The sequence below is a fragment of the Lepus europaeus genome, chromosome 18, assembly GCF_033115175.1.
Source record: "Lepus europaeus isolate LE1 chromosome 18, mLepTim1.pri, whole genome shotgun sequence".
NCBI classification, from domain to species: Eukaryota; Metazoa; Chordata; class Mammalia; order Lagomorpha; family Leporidae; genus Lepus; species Lepus europaeus.
In genome coordinates, this window is record NC_084844.1 from 41,244,310 (window position 1) to 41,258,708 (window position 14,399).

The 14,399-nt window shown below is 55.0% G+C and overlaps 2 protein-coding genes across 2 annotated transcripts in view; both read right to left on the reverse strand.

The window, feature by feature from the left end:
* Window positions 1-1,130: 1,130 nt before the first annotated feature.
* CDK5R1 (cyclin dependent kinase 5 regulatory subunit 1) lies at window positions 1,131-2,442 on the reverse strand. The gene has a single exon (XM_062216530.1). It carries the CDS (start codon window positions 2,427-2,429, stop codon window positions 1,506-1,508), a length of 924 nt encoding a protein of 307 aa, XP_062072514.1. The 5' UTR covers window positions 2,430-2,442; the 3' UTR covers window positions 1,131-1,505.
* Window positions 2,443-6,238: 3,796 nt separating this feature from the next.
* The window catches only part of PSMD11 (proteasome 26S subunit, non-ATPase 11), a 42,170-nt gene continuing 34,009 nt past the window's right edge, over window positions 6,239-14,399 (reverse strand). Inside the window, exons 9-14 of the mRNA XM_062175481.1 lie at window positions 12,878-12,940; window positions 10,340-10,465; window positions 9,867-9,902; window positions 9,553-9,604; window positions 8,804-8,946; window positions 6,239-8,685 (exon numbers count right to left, since the gene is read on the reverse strand). Of these exons, the coding sequence (XP_062031465.1) occupies window positions 8,804-8,946; window positions 9,553-9,604; window positions 9,867-9,902; window positions 10,340-10,465; window positions 12,878-12,940 (420 nt within the window). The 3' untranslated portion in view covers window positions 6,239-8,685. The remainder of the gene's footprint in view (window positions 8,686-8,803; window positions 8,947-9,552; window positions 9,605-9,866; window positions 9,903-10,339; window positions 10,466-12,877; window positions 12,941-14,399) is intronic.

Below are 14,399 nucleotides of genomic sequence, written 5' to 3' on the forward strand. Positions count from 1 at the left end.
CCAGCAGCCACGGGGCCCTGCCGGCCCCGGGTGTGTGCGCACAGGCCCAGGGCCAGCTCGGCGTAGGCCCCGGGGGTGCAGCTGCCCACCTCCGGGAGCTGGGGCCCGGCAGGTGCTGCTCCAGGCCTCGCCAACCAGGACCTCAATTTCACAGCTTTCTGTTTCACGTGAGTCTCAGTAGTGCTTGTGCTGAAGTCGGCAGCCCCTAGGACCCGCTCCTATGTAAAACGGCCCCCAGCTCCATCCTCCCAGGGGCCGGGACTGGACAGATCCTCCCGGCATCTGCCCGCCGCTCTTTGTTCTCCGAAGCCGGAGCGACGGGCCATGGAGGAAGACCCGCTCCCTTCTCGTGCCCCTCTCCCGGGGCCACGCCAGCAGGGGAAAGCAGCCGTGAGGCACACACCATGTGTTCCCGCAGCCAGCAGGCTAAGGGGGAAGCAGACCCAGCGGCCGAGAGAGTGAGCGGGGCACAGTCAGCAGTCACACTCGCCTCCGTTACTGTCTCCAGGGCAAGACCGAGCCATCTTGCAACAGAAATTAACAGGGCTGGGGGTGGGGCTAGTACGCCATTATCATAAACCCCCAATCCCCGACACCTTCTGCCCCACACCTTCTGCCCCGGCGCTCAGCAAGACGGACATCGTGGGCGCCAGCAAGAGGCCTGGGCACCTGGGTGGACGCCACCTGCCCAAGACGCATGCTGCTGCTGACGGGCACCTGTGGCCATCCTGGCACACACCGCAGGTGACAGGTCCACGTCACTCAAGTGAAAAATTCAGCCAGGAGAGGAGTCGGCCCCAGCTCCGCCCCACCCCTTTAGCTAGGACCCAAAATGAGAGAACCGAATGAGTCAAACCAGCTTATTGGCCAACGCTGCCGACACAGCTGGGCGCAGTGGACAAGGGTGTAGATGGGGCGAGTTGCATTTCTCCACTGAAAGGAAGCCCTTCTCCCGAAAAAAAGAAGTAAACCAGGGCCACGTGTGGCCAGAAGACCAGACGTGGTCCCCGCACTACGGCCGCCGCTCCGCCCCACCTTGGCCGCCGCCGCCGCCGAGGGTCTTGCCCCACAAGCCCGCTCACCGCCCCGCTGGCCTCTGGAGAACGAATGGCTCCAAACGGCTGCCAGCAAAGAGCCTCCTAGCACAAACCCCAGTTCCTCCCCGGAGCCCCTGACCGGGGGCCCCTCTCCAGCACCCGTCCAGGGAGCAGAGGGCAGCCCGGGCACCAGCAGCAGAGGCGGGTCGGTCCTTTGCATTCCCCGGAGCGAGAGGCCAGCAGCCTGGCGGCTCTGGCCGCATCTTCTGGGTCTTGCACAAGGTCTGTGAGCTCCAAAGTACCCAGAGGCGCCGGCGGGGCCAAAAACGCACCCGGAGGAGAGTCGGTGGGAAGGGAGAGCGCCCTGGCGGCTTCGCTAGACACGTACTGTACACAAAACTCCGATTCTGTTTAATAAATTTTTAAAAACGCACGGAACCCGTGAGCCCCCGGCGTGGGCCCCGGGGCTCACCGGTCGAGCCCGAGGAGGAGTCGTTTCTTGTCCTCCTGGCTGCTCTCGTTCTTGAGGTCAGAGAAGACCTGTGTGAAGTAGTGGGGGTCGGCGTTGATCTGCAGCATCTTGGAGCTCATGAGGTTGATGACGGAGAGGCAGCGGTCCCAAAAGGCCTCCTTGCGGCTCTCCACCAGGAAGGGCTTGAGGGGGTAGGAGATCTCGTTGCCCATGTAGGAGTAGGAGAGGTACAGGCAGGTCAGCAGCACGGCCTGGAGCTCGTGGTCCGAGCCCACCTCGGAGGAGATAACATCCCGGCACAGCATGTACAGGAAGACCACGTTGGCCGGCGTGATGAAGCCCTGGTCCTGCCAGCCCTGCAGCAGGAGCGAGCGGTCCACACTGCGCAGCCAGAGCACGGGGTCCGTGGGGGACAGGTGCTTCAGGCGGTAGCACCGGCGGCACAGGAACTCGCCCAGGCAGCGCAGCAGCTCGCTGGTGGACGCCTGGACGATGACCCGCTTGGGCGTCCCCGCGGAGCTGACGGCGGGATGCGGGGCCTTCTTCACGGAGGAGGAGCCCCCGGTCTGGGAGCCCGGGAGCTGGCTGGCCGCGGGCGCGGGCGGCTGGGCCGGCGGGGGCTGGGCGAACGTGGACAGGTTGGCGCACGACAGCGACTTCTTCAGGTTCTCATTGTTGAGGTGCGTGATGTTGTTCTGGTAGCTGCTGTTGGGCTGCACCTTCTTGGAGTTCTTCTTCTTGGCCGACACGGCCACGATCCTCTTCCACGGGAGCACGGAGATGATGGAGTGCCGCTTCAGGTTCTTGTCCTTGGCGTTCTTGCTGTTCTGCACGGCCGTGTAGTGGCCCACGGTGGCCGCGCCATCCTCAAACAGCGCGGCCTTCCGGTAGCTGGGGGACAGGGACAGCACCGTGCCCATGGTGCCGCTGCACGCCCAGCCTGCCGGCCGGCGGGGAACACCAGCTCACCGCGCCTGTGGCCGACCCGGGGAGCAAAGCGGGCGCTCCTAGGACGCGTGCGGCCCCTCGGATCTGCGTGGAAAACAAGATGGTTCTCAGCACCAGGCGGGGCTCCGCGCCTCGGCGGCGGCCCCCACGGACCCAGGCCCAGGCCCCCCGCTGCGGGGGCCCTTGCCCCAGGCTCTGCGGCCCCGCCCGCGCCCGCGCGCCGCAGCCTCGCCGTCTCCACTGCGGCACCCCCGCCCGCCGCCGCCGCCGCCGCCGCTGCGGTCCCGAGGCGCAGCCGGGAGGGGCCCGGGCTCGGGCGGAGGCAGCCGCAGACCCCAGCCTCGACACCCCGCGCGGCCCCTGCCCCGGCTCCCGGGGCGGCGAGACGCCCGCCCAGCGCAGGCTTACCCGGCAGGCGGGGGCTCCTGCGCTCCGGGCCCTCCGCAGTGCGCGCCGCGGCTCCGCCGCCGCGATCCCGGCGCTCGGCGGCGGTGGCGGCGCTGCCGAAGCTTCTGTCCAAGGTTCTGCAGGCGCCGCGGCCCCGCCCCCCGCCCGGCCGCCCTCGCCGCGCTCGCGCTCCCGCCCCCGCCCCGGCGCGCACCCCACAGGCCGTCCTCTCGGGAGCGAGCGAGCGAGCGCCGTGCGCGCGCCGAGCCCAGGCGGGCCCGGTCTGACCGGGGAGCCGCGGCCACCGGCGTCCTCAGCCCGAGCTGCGCGCGGCGCGACAGGACACAGCCGCGAGCGAGGGGCGGCGGGGCCCCGCGGCGCCGGCCCCTCCCGCTCTGCTCGCCGCCGCCCCGGCAGCGGTCCGGTGGCGCGAGGGTCCCGGGCGCTCGCGCAGGCGAGCTCGGCCGGCGGGGCGCGCGGGGGCCGGGCGGGGCCGAGCGCCGCCCCGCCCAGACACGTGCTGCCTTTGTTCCCGCCGCGGCGCCCGCAGCTGCCGGCCGAGCCCCGGGCCTGGCAGCGCGCAGCCGGCCCTCCGCCGAGGCCGCGCCCGGAGCCCGTGCCCAGGAGCTGGGGAAAAGGCGGCTCCGGTGGGGAGAGGCGAGGCCGCCTGAGAGCCACGCGCACCCCCGGTGGAGGCGGCCCGCGGGGGCCTCCGTTTTCTCGCACCTGGCCCAGGCCCAGGCCCAGGCCCAGGCCCGCGGCGGTCTCAGAAATCCAGGCCGTTCTGGGCGCCTCCACAGCAGCGGCCGCGTTCCCCACGCCATACCTGCCGTGGAGCCCCGGGCGGGCGACTCACCCTCACCTGTCAGGGCAAAGCGGAAGCGACTGCTCCTCCAACCAGCCTCTGCCTCAGATGTTTTCCCTTCTACACCTGCCTGATTTGACAACCTGACGCCAGTAAAACTGCCTAAAATCCCGGTCCTAGTACGAGCCGGTCCTCAGACATGACCCCAGGCCCTTGGCCAAGACCACTGTTCACTTAGTACTTCTGCTCGGGGGGTACCCTCTTCTCTGCCGGGGTGCAGAGGTGAGCACCCAATTCCCTGACACGGAGCTGGCACCACGCCGAACCTTGCTGCCGACGGGTCAGGAAGCGCTAGAACTCAGTTACCAGAAGTTGTTCATGGTGGCGACGGAGTTTTAGGAACCTTGGTGCCGGCGCAGGCATTACTCTGTACCCAAAGGGCTGCTCCCCGCACCCCCCCCCCACACACACACAAAGCGAGTTTATCCCTGCAGAAACACCACAGCAGCTGTTGCTAATTTAGAAGGCCAAGTCAGCTCAGCGTGCCCCTTTGAAAGTTCCGCAGTGTACAACTGTCTTAGTCCATTTTCCGTTGCTAAAACACAACACCTGAGCACTGGGCGATCCATAGAGAAAAGAAGTGTACTTGGCTCAAGCCAAGAGGCCTACCTGGCAGCCAAATCCGCTCAGCTTCCACGGCTTCGGCTCAGCAAGGTGGAGGAGCAGGCCGGCAGGCACGTGGAGAGGCGCGTGCACCAGCAGAGGAAGGCTCAGGTTTTTTTATACCCACCCACCACCCAATCCCCTGAAAACCACATTAGCTCCTTTATGGGGGTGGAGCCTCCACGACTTTAAAGCTCCCACCTGCTGCCAATGCTGTTAACACTGGAGACCAGGCCTTGTGGGCTTTGGTGAAGCCAAGCCACACAGCAACAACCCTACCTACTGCCCCAGGTGCGGCAGTCCTCAACCTTCAGGGCAAGACACTCAAAGTTGCTCCTGGCCCTTCCAGTCCCCTGGCCCTCTGTCTGTCCTCCTAAGGCCACGCTCAACCCCAGGCTGTGCCTCCAGCCCTCAGCGGAGATGGCCAAGTCCCCCTTCAGATGCTCATGTGGAGCTAAAGTTAAACACTCCCCATTTCCCAAAATATGCCAGAATCCTAAGCCTGTAATCCACCCCTCAGAAAACTCAACCTCAATTCTAACTATTCAGTTCCCAAGCTCCACCTCATCGTAGCTGGTTTCCCAAGCCAGAACCCCTGCATGGGCCTTTCCCAGCCTGCCTGCAGTTTTTTTCTTTTTAAGATTTTTATTTATTTGAGAGGCAGAGTTAGAGAGAGAGAGAAATTTTCCACCTGCTGGTTCACGCCCCCAAATAGCCACAGCTGGGCTGATCCAAAGCCAAGAGCCAGGAGCCTCTTTCCCCGGTCTCCCATGTGGGTGCAGGGACCCAAGGACTTGGGCCATCTACTGCTTGCCCAGGTCATCAACAGGGAGCTGGATCAGAAGTGCAGCAGCCAGGACTGGAACCAGTGCCCATGAGATGCCGGCACCAAAAGCAGAGGGCTGGTCTACTACGCCACAGCACCAGCCCCTGCCTGCAGCCTGCATCCCTGCCTGCTCTCTTGCCTTTGCCCTGTCAGCCATTCCCAAAAGCACCTTCAAAAAGAGCTCCTTGGCGCAAGTGACCCAAACTTCTCACTTGCGAGGGGCAAAATTGTGCCAAGAAGCAATGGCCCTGACAACCCACTTGTAGCTGTGCCTGAGGGACAGGGTTTCTTCAGGAACCCTACCCACCCGTTATGCCCGATCCAAGGCACCACTCACATCTGGTGCTCACCCACTCCCCACCCCCAGCTCCCACCAGTGCTCCAATCGGGAAGCAGGAAGGGCCAAACAAGGACCCAGAAGGCAGGTCTGGCTGCATGCTGCAGGGCTGTTTTCGTCCCTGCCATCTTCATCAGAGAACCGTGGGGTCCTACCAGTCAGCCTACTTACCCTGTGGCCCACCCCTAGCTGCTGGCTTGTTGTTGCCTATGGGGCTGGGATGCCCATGCACTGCCCACCAGAGCCCACCCTTGGGACCACCCACTTCCCATACTACCCCAGGAAGGGAGGCTGGCCAAAGTACGTGCCAGCTACAGCTTCCGGAAAGGGTTCCAGAGAAAGGCAGGCGGAGTCCTGGCTCCTGAGAAGTCAGCCTTGTGACTGCAGAGATCACTGAGCAGCATCTAGTGGCGCTTCTGGGCAGCACGGATTACGTAACCACGGGACACGAGAGCCAGCCGCTGAGCCCCGGCCTTGGTTCCCAACACCAGCCATCTCACTAGCACAGGCCTGGCACCGTGAGGGCTGGTACCCAGAAGGGACCCTCAGTGAGAGCACCCGGGCACAGGCCAGCCAATGAGCCAGCCGACCTTCTCCCCACACCTAGACTCGGCTTAAGAGAGGCCTGGGAGAGGAGCACTGTACAACCAGTCTCAGGGTCTGCAGCAGCGCTGTCCAAAAGGAGCAAAGTTTGCGCCACCTTGGCAAGTCATAAAGGTTCAGTACTTTCAGTAGCCACGTTAAAAAAGTAAAAACATACAGGTGGATTTTAATAATTTATTTTATTTAACCCAGAATACCCAAAATATTTCCACACACATATAAAAAAGTTAGTGAGATAGTTAACATTCGTTTTTCATACTTGGTCTTTGAAGTTTGGCTTGTTTCTACACTTGCAGCACGTCACAGTTCAAACTAGCCCCACTGCAACGGCCCGACAGCCGCACGTGGCTCCAGGCTACCTGTGTACCGGACAGCGTCAGACTGAGGCCCGAGAAGGAGAAGAGAAACGCAGTGCTATCCTGAGTCCTGCGGGGCTGCCCTGGGCAGGGAGACCCTCTCCCCGCTGCTCCAGGTCTAGATCTCTCTGGAGTGTTTAAATTTTAAAGTCCTTTATAGAAGCAAAACTCTCTGCAAGTAAAATTACATACAGACCACGGTATTAGACCAGAATAGCAGAACTACTCAAACTGCAGGGCCCCCAGAGCCCCCACAGTCCCTCAGAACTACTCCCAGAGCCTGAGGAAGTACAAAAACTGCTGCTTCTGAAGAGCCCAAAAGGACACTGAACCCCACTTGGTTGTCAGGACCCTCCCAGCACTTCCCTACCCTTCCTGGGACCCTCACATCAGAATCACCTCCAAGGAAACATCCTCCCAGCACAAAGCAAATGGGCGGAGGGTCTTGCTGCCCAAGCCCACTCATCGTCTCCGCACCATGCCGCCTTGGGAAAACAGAGCTCCACTTCCAAGTTCAGACTTCACAAACCAATGTTCTTGCCCCAAACCCTCCAAATTTGGACTCCAAACTTGACGGGGCTGCCCGTGAGCGAGTGCAGTAACAGAGCGCTGGCGGGGATGGAAGGCTAGGCGTCGCAGGCTGTCCAGAGCTGTTTGGACTTGCTCAAAGCCCTACAGCACGCAAGAAAGGACACCTTTTGAAAAAAAAATTATTTTTATTGGAACTCATCTGAACATCAGATATACCTGGTGTTGGTTAGCAAGAACCGTTTGTACATTTGATATTGATGGTGCCAAAACCAAAACAGTGACTGGACATGACGGGGAGGAAAGATGTTGAGAACAAAACCTGATTTTGGAGAGGAAAATAAAAGCCAGTCTGATTCAGTGAAGATGTAAAATCTGGTACAACAAAATCCTTTTACAAAATATAAATTTATTACGAAAATCTGGAAGGATACTCTGAGAAAGGTAAAGAAAGAGAAAAGGAGACCAGCAGGGAAAAGGCAGGAGGAAGGAAAGAGAAAGGGAAAGAGGACAGACAGAGAAGACAAAATGTCGTTAAGCACAACAGAGGTGCAGAAGCTTACCTGCCCGGTGGCATTAAAGCCTTGTTATGTAATCGCAGCGGAAAACAAAGCATGCTGAAATACAGTGCTCTACCTCCCGGCCCTTCGATCTAAGAGGTAAATAAAGAAGCTCCCTCGGAAGGGGACATGAGCTTGCTCAAAAACCCAACAAGGAACATTTTTAGAAAACAAAAAAGAGAGAAAAACCACACCCCACAGTCTCATTTCCGATGTTCACTGTTTAAAAAAGGAAGAAATTCATCTGCCAGCAGGAAAGGAGGAGTGGGAGAGCTGATGGATTTCAGACAGCCCAGCTCCTCTGCAGGGGAGAAGAGGAGACGTGTGATGGTCTCCTGGCTGAGAAGAGAGAAGGGAGACAGAGCAGAAGAGGAGAGGAGGGGGCAATTAAAACACTGACGTCTCTTCTAGTTTACGCTGTTAAAAAAGCGCCACATGCACAGCAGGCCCGGGGCTGAGGGCCCACACTGCTCCCTGCGTGGCCGGGGCGGACACCAGCTCCAGGCCTTGGCCCCATCCTTCACAGGTCAGCGCGGAGCCGTGCAGGTGCTGCTGCTGCTGCTGCTGCGGTGGTGGTGGTGGCGGGACTTCGGCTCACCTGCTGGAGCCAATGTTGGGGGAGGGGAGGGCGGACAGGCCATGTGGCACGGGTGCGGGAGGAAGAACACGGAACGCCTCATTTCAAATAAAAAAGAAAATAGCAGTCTATACACAGTTGTTTGTTTTGGTTCAGTACAAACAGAATACAAAGTCGTTGCTTTCGATGGTCAGCAAACACCCAATTCTGAAGAGGAGAGGTGACACCCAGAGGGTGGACTAGGCCCCGCAGTGGTGGGCGGGGTGCCTGGCTTTGCAGCCCTCTCCCAAGAGGCAGAGAGCACAGCTTTAGGTAGTGTAAGCCTTTTTCCTTTTATTTAGAATAATCTTTTTTTTTTTTCCTTTTCTTTTTTTTTTAAGCAATTTCCCCACTCCCAAGTTGGGCCAGTAAAGATTACATGAAAACTGGCACACCTATCGGCTGGAATACAGATGCACCAAATGAGGATTTAAAAACTTTCCGAGCGAAAAGTAGAACACAAAGAAAAAAGAATCTCCTAGCATTTCCCCCAAGGTTCCACTCTCCCGCCACACACACGCGCCAAAGGACCGCTACAGATCCAACTCTGTAAGAGAAGACAGAGCAGCGTCAATCGGGAAGCCGCGAGGACACCAGGAGCAGGTTTCAGTCTCGACAGGCAGGAGACAGCGCTGCCGGCCCGGGGTCCCGGAGCCGGCACTCACCTATGTCAGTTTCTTGGCTTTGTTGTAGAGGGAATCCACTACTTTACTCATGTTCTGAATTGTTTCCAGAGCAGCTTCGTAAGTTTTATCTACTGGGGGTTCATCGAAAATAATCAGGACACCCTCCCCCTGGTCCAAAATCCCTGCAAAAGACACAAGGGCAACCCAGGTAAAAGACAAGATTAGACCACAACACAGCTACAAAGCGGCCCACTGCTGAGCCATCTCTCCAAACCTGTCTCCCGCTCTACTCGCCCATGTTTCTCACACACTCACCATGGGGGAGGAGGGGTCAGGGTCCCAGGGAACCAGCAGGACAAACAGAGCCTTTTTTTTTTTTTTTTTTTTTTTGACAGGCAGAGTTAGGCAGTGAGAGAGAGACAGAGAGAAAGGTCTTCCTTCCATTGGTTCACTCCCCCAATGGCCGCTACGGCTGGCACTGTACTGATCCGAAGCCAGGAGCCGGGCACTTCCTCCCGGTCCCATGCGGGTGCAGGGACCCAAGCACTTGGGCCATCTTCCACTGCCCTCCCAGGCCACAGCAGAGAGCTGGACCAGAAAAGGAGCAACCGGGACTAGCACCCGGTGCCCCAACTGGGACTAGAACCTGGGGTGCCAGCACCGCAGGCAGAGGACCAGCCCAGTAAGCCACAGTGCCAGCCAAACAGAGCCTTTTAAAGAGAGACCTCTTCCCTCTTCAACCACCTCATCAACACTCCCAGCCCCTTGCCTGTGTGACTATTACTCACCATGAAACTTCTTGTCAAGAATCATCTGTGATAATTTCCTTTCCACATCGGCCTAAAATCAAAGCACACAATTAAAGGGACCAGTATCCATTAGTTAAAGATCACCCTGACAAGAAAGGGTTGTAGAGGGGTTTAGGGCAAAAGGATTGGAAACAAAACAGCAACAATGCAACCAACTCCAGCTCTGAGCCCAGTGTTGCCGGTTCTCCACTGAGAAGCTTGGGAACTTTCCGACAGACCCATTGGGTACAAATGCCAGCCCCTCTGCACCTTCTCCCCATCCCTACCCACTCAGTGGCCTCAGGACTCCTTACCTTGGAGAGTTTGATGAGGCTAGATATGTGTTCAATCTAAAAAGAAAGCAGAGAGACACCAACACTGAACGTTTTACTTTTGCCTCCAATAGATGGGGATATGGGGGTGTAGGGGGGAGAACCGCTGTATCTCTTGACATCCTGCTAAATATCTCATTGGCTGAGCCTCGGTCTCATGTGATCTGTCCATCTGCCTGCCTTTCTCTAGACAATAAACACACTCATGTCCCACACCTTCAGTACAGATAACATTGACACAGGCACGGTGACCACAAAAGCAAGAAGACTACAACCAGAACTCAAGCCTCTCCCTACAACATCTCTCTCCTTAATTCATGACTATCAAGACAACTCCTGGTGGCCTCATGTCCACCAGGCACACCCCTGGAACTGAGTTCCTGTTTTGGGTGGCTGTGTGAAGACAAAGAAGGATGCCAAGGCAGAAACAGATGGAGTCCCCAGAGGGTTCTTACCTGTACTCGTGAGAAAGGCTCAATGACCCGGATCAGATTCTGTTCCAGTAAGTTATCATACAACTTGGCCAGGTGTGTGCTGATGATTGGGTCATCACGGAGCTCTGCCCGGTAATCTGTCAGGGCCTGTCCGAAGAACCAGGAACAGACATTTGGCACAGAGAAGGGCTTTTAATGTCATGCTACTCCTAGCTTTCTAAGTAGTCTGCTGGCCCTGGTAACTATATGGTTGAAGGAAGTTCCAAGAGATATGAGGAGATGAGAGAAAAACCAAGACAGAAACCAGAAGGAAAGGAATGTCAAGAACTAAGACACAGGTAGGTCTCACTGTCCACTCTGCCTGTCAAAAATAAAAAAATAAAAATAAAAATAAAAATAAAAAAGACACAGGTAGGAACTGTGGCACAGCGGGCTAAGCTGCCACCTAGGATGCCCACATGTCAGATCAGAGTGCTGGTTTAAGTCCCAGCTATTCTGCTTCAGACCCAGCTTCCTGTTACTGCTTCTGGAAGCAGCAGATGATGGCACCTGACACCCATGTGGGAGACCGGGTGGAGTTTCTGGCTCCTGGCTTCAGCTTGGACAGCCCCAGCCGTTGTGGATATTTGGGGAAAGAACCAGTATATGGAAGATCTTAAATTAAAAAACAAAACAAAACTTAAAGACAGAGTTATCTGGGGCCAGCGCTGTGGTGTAGCAGGTAAAACCACTGCCTGCTGTACTGGCATCTCATATGGGCGCCAGTTTGAGTCCTGGCTGCTCCACTTCCAATCCAGCTCTCTGCTGTGGCCTGGGAAAGCAGTGGAGGATGGCCCAAGTCCTTGGGCCCCTGCACCCATGTGGGAGACCCGGAAGAAGCTCCTGGCTTCGGATCGGTGCAGCTCTGACCATTGCAGCCATCTGGGGAGTGAACCAGCAGATGGAAGACATCCCTCTCTGTCTCTCTCTCTCTCTCTCTCTCTCTCTGCTTCTCTGTGTAAATCTGCCTTTCAAATAACGAAATAAATCTTTTTTTTTTTTTTTTTTTACAGGCAGAGTGGATAGTGAGAGAGAGAGACAGAGAGAAAGGTCTTCCTTTTTGCCGTTGGTTCACCCTCCAATGGCCGCTGCGGCCGGCGCATTGCGCTGATCCGAAGCCAGGAGCCAGGTGCTTCTCCTGGTCTCCCATGCGGGTGCAGGGCCCAAGGACCTGGGCCATCCTCCACTGCCTTCCCGGACCATAGCAGAGAGCTTGCCTGGAAGAGGGGCAACCGGGATAGAATCCGGCGCCCCAACCGGGACTAGAACCCGGTGTGCCGGCGCCGCAAGGCGGAGGATTAGCCTGTTAAGCCACAGCGCCGGCCAATAAATCTTAATAATAATAATAATAATAAAAGAGCTACCCACTTTCAGTCTGAAACCCTTCCATCAACAGTTCAAATCTATAGCCCTATGGTTACAACTTGAGAGTCAATTTAACTACAAATGTATTTCAGCATGTATTCCAGAGAACATATGTGGTCTCCATGAAAAAGAAAAAATTCTGGGGTAAGCAACAGAAAACACTGAATTCTACAAGTAGCTCTTTGGAATTTTATGAGGAATACGAGCACAGGATGGCCCTGCACTCGTAAGAAAATAGAAGACCTTTCCAGTTTTGTTTGGCTCTTGCTGCTTCCCAAATGTCTCATCACAGAACCCCTTCTCCCAATAGCCATGTGGAACAGAAGTGTTCCATCAAATATCCCCAAGTCTGAGACAAAATGCTCTTGACTTATTCGTGTACGTACTTATTTACCATTCCTGTGTCAATACCCCAGCCTCACATTAGCTGTGCTGCAAAGGTGTTAAAAGAAACAAGTAAATCATGCCAAGTAAGGAGCAAAGGGATTGGAAAGAGCCTTCCAAAAAGGTGAGGAATGATGGGAACAGTCAGCGCCGTATAGTCTAGTCTCCACAGTATGTCCTTGCTTCCAGTTTTGTTGTTGTTAATTTGGTCATTACACTAAGAGGGGAGAAACTCAGAAAAGAATATACAAGCCTCACTCTAAGATAAGTTGTTCTTCCTTTCTGAAACATCCCAGACAACGAGCAAAAGGCACAGGAGTCAAAGGAAACTTGGAATAACACCCTGGGGAAGTGTCTAGACTTTCCTTTGTGCACAGAGAAGCAGACCTAGCACGTGTGGAGCGGATGGAACACCTATGACTGCAACACATGCAACACGCTGCAAGTCAGACCCCGTTAGCTGTGTGACTTTGGGCGTCCTCCTGAGCAATGCAGACAACAGGTCTGCTGGGGAAAAGGATGAGAGAAAAACCTCTGAAATTGAAAAAGTTCCCATATATAAATTATATTATCATTTAGATCACCTTAAGTTTCACCGTATAAAAGTGCATAAACATTTTCTGGTTTTGATATTTTACCAGGTGAATGGTACAAGGGATCACTATACTATTTTGCAACTTTGTGTGGAATTATAGTTCCATTAAGTTTTCTTAAATATGTACACATCCATTCTCCTCCACCCATTCCCTACCAACCCAATACCATGCTCACCTTTTCAAAATCTGCCAGTGATCTGTTCTTGCTAGCCTGAGCCACGCATTTTAATGCTTCTGTCTGAGAATAAAGAGACAAATCATGAAAGTGATCTATTGTGCACACTCACATTCACTCAAAAAGTCTCATGAGCAGTCTGTAGAAGAGCCCTCCCCACCACTACTTCAGAGGTCTGGGAAGAAAAACTACAAGTATGGAATATCACTGTCAACCAGTTTTCTTTTGAGATCTTAAAGAGACTAAGAATACTAGGAAATAGGTTTTCCAAAAAGACCCAATGTAGCATTCTCCACAGATGACACGCTCAGAGGGGACTGATGAGACAACTGTGGTCTTGCTCCTTCCTCCAGGGCTCCCTTATCTCCACACCCACCCCACCTCCTCCTTGCCCTCAGACCTCCTGCACCTGTGCTTTGTCCAGTCACTCGGAGATGCCCGGGAAAGTACTAAGGCCCACTTTCGTTAGGGCCGAGGTGTCAGTATACACAGAATACACACTCACAGGGACGAAACCACAATCGATGGTTATGGGGAACTTCTAATATAATTATAAAAGGCCAAGCTACCAAGTCTCCACTCAGTAAGAAATCTGCAACGCCCATTTTTTTTTCGGGGAGACCAGCGTGATTGCTGTTTGAAAGCTGTCATCCAAGTATAAAGGACAGAAGGAGCTGCTCTTCTGTCAGGCTACATCCTTGAAGGACAATGTGCTTTACCACACAGCGGATTAAATGGTGCACAGCTATCACAAGGGGGGTCTGTGGTTGACATGTCTAGAACAAGTGTTAATGTTACAATGACACAAGCCTGAACCCAGAACCAGATAATTCAAACACAAAGTCCAGCTCCATTAGCTACTTTTCTTGTACCGGACACTTGACCTACCTGCACTCATCTCCTCAACTCTAGTTCTAAAGAGATTAGTGCATCTTTCACTACAGTAGTAACCAGTATTTTTCGGGTCAAAACTAGGAGCTGACGTGAAATTTTTACAGATGGAATGCCAATTTCAGGGCTACTTGTAGAGAAGGAAGAAATTATGTTGTGGCCATTTCTCCAAAAACATAGTGAGATAGCAATTTGTTTGTTATTTAGCAACAGTTGCATTTGAAATGCAGAGAGACTGCTTTGACTGATGCTAATCAGGCAGAGTACAAAAGGGGATGGCCCACATCTGAGAGATGAGATTTACACAGGCCACAATATATTTGCTCTTTTAAGTCCCATTCGTACCCACTCAGACATAAGGTACCGCAAAAAGGGCTGCCAAATACCAAGAGTCTCTTTTTTCATCAAACTCAAATTTTAAGGCATGAATGAAAAGGTACTGGGGCTGGCACTGTAGCATAGCTGTGGCGGAGCCAGTGAAACACCAGCCCTGGCTGCTGCAGCCATTTGGGGAGTGAACCAGCAGATGGAAGATATCGCCCTCTCTCTTTCTTCCCCTCCTTTCTCTGTAACTCTGCCTTTCAAGTAAATTAAAATAAATAAATAAATCTTTGGGGAAAAAAAAGGTACC

What these genes read in the sequence shown, in the direction of transcription:
- CDK5R1 (XM_062216530.1), bottom strand. Translation starts at nt 2,429, where the DNA reads ATGGGCACGGTGCTGTCCCTGTCCCCCAGCTACCGGAAGGCCGCGCTG.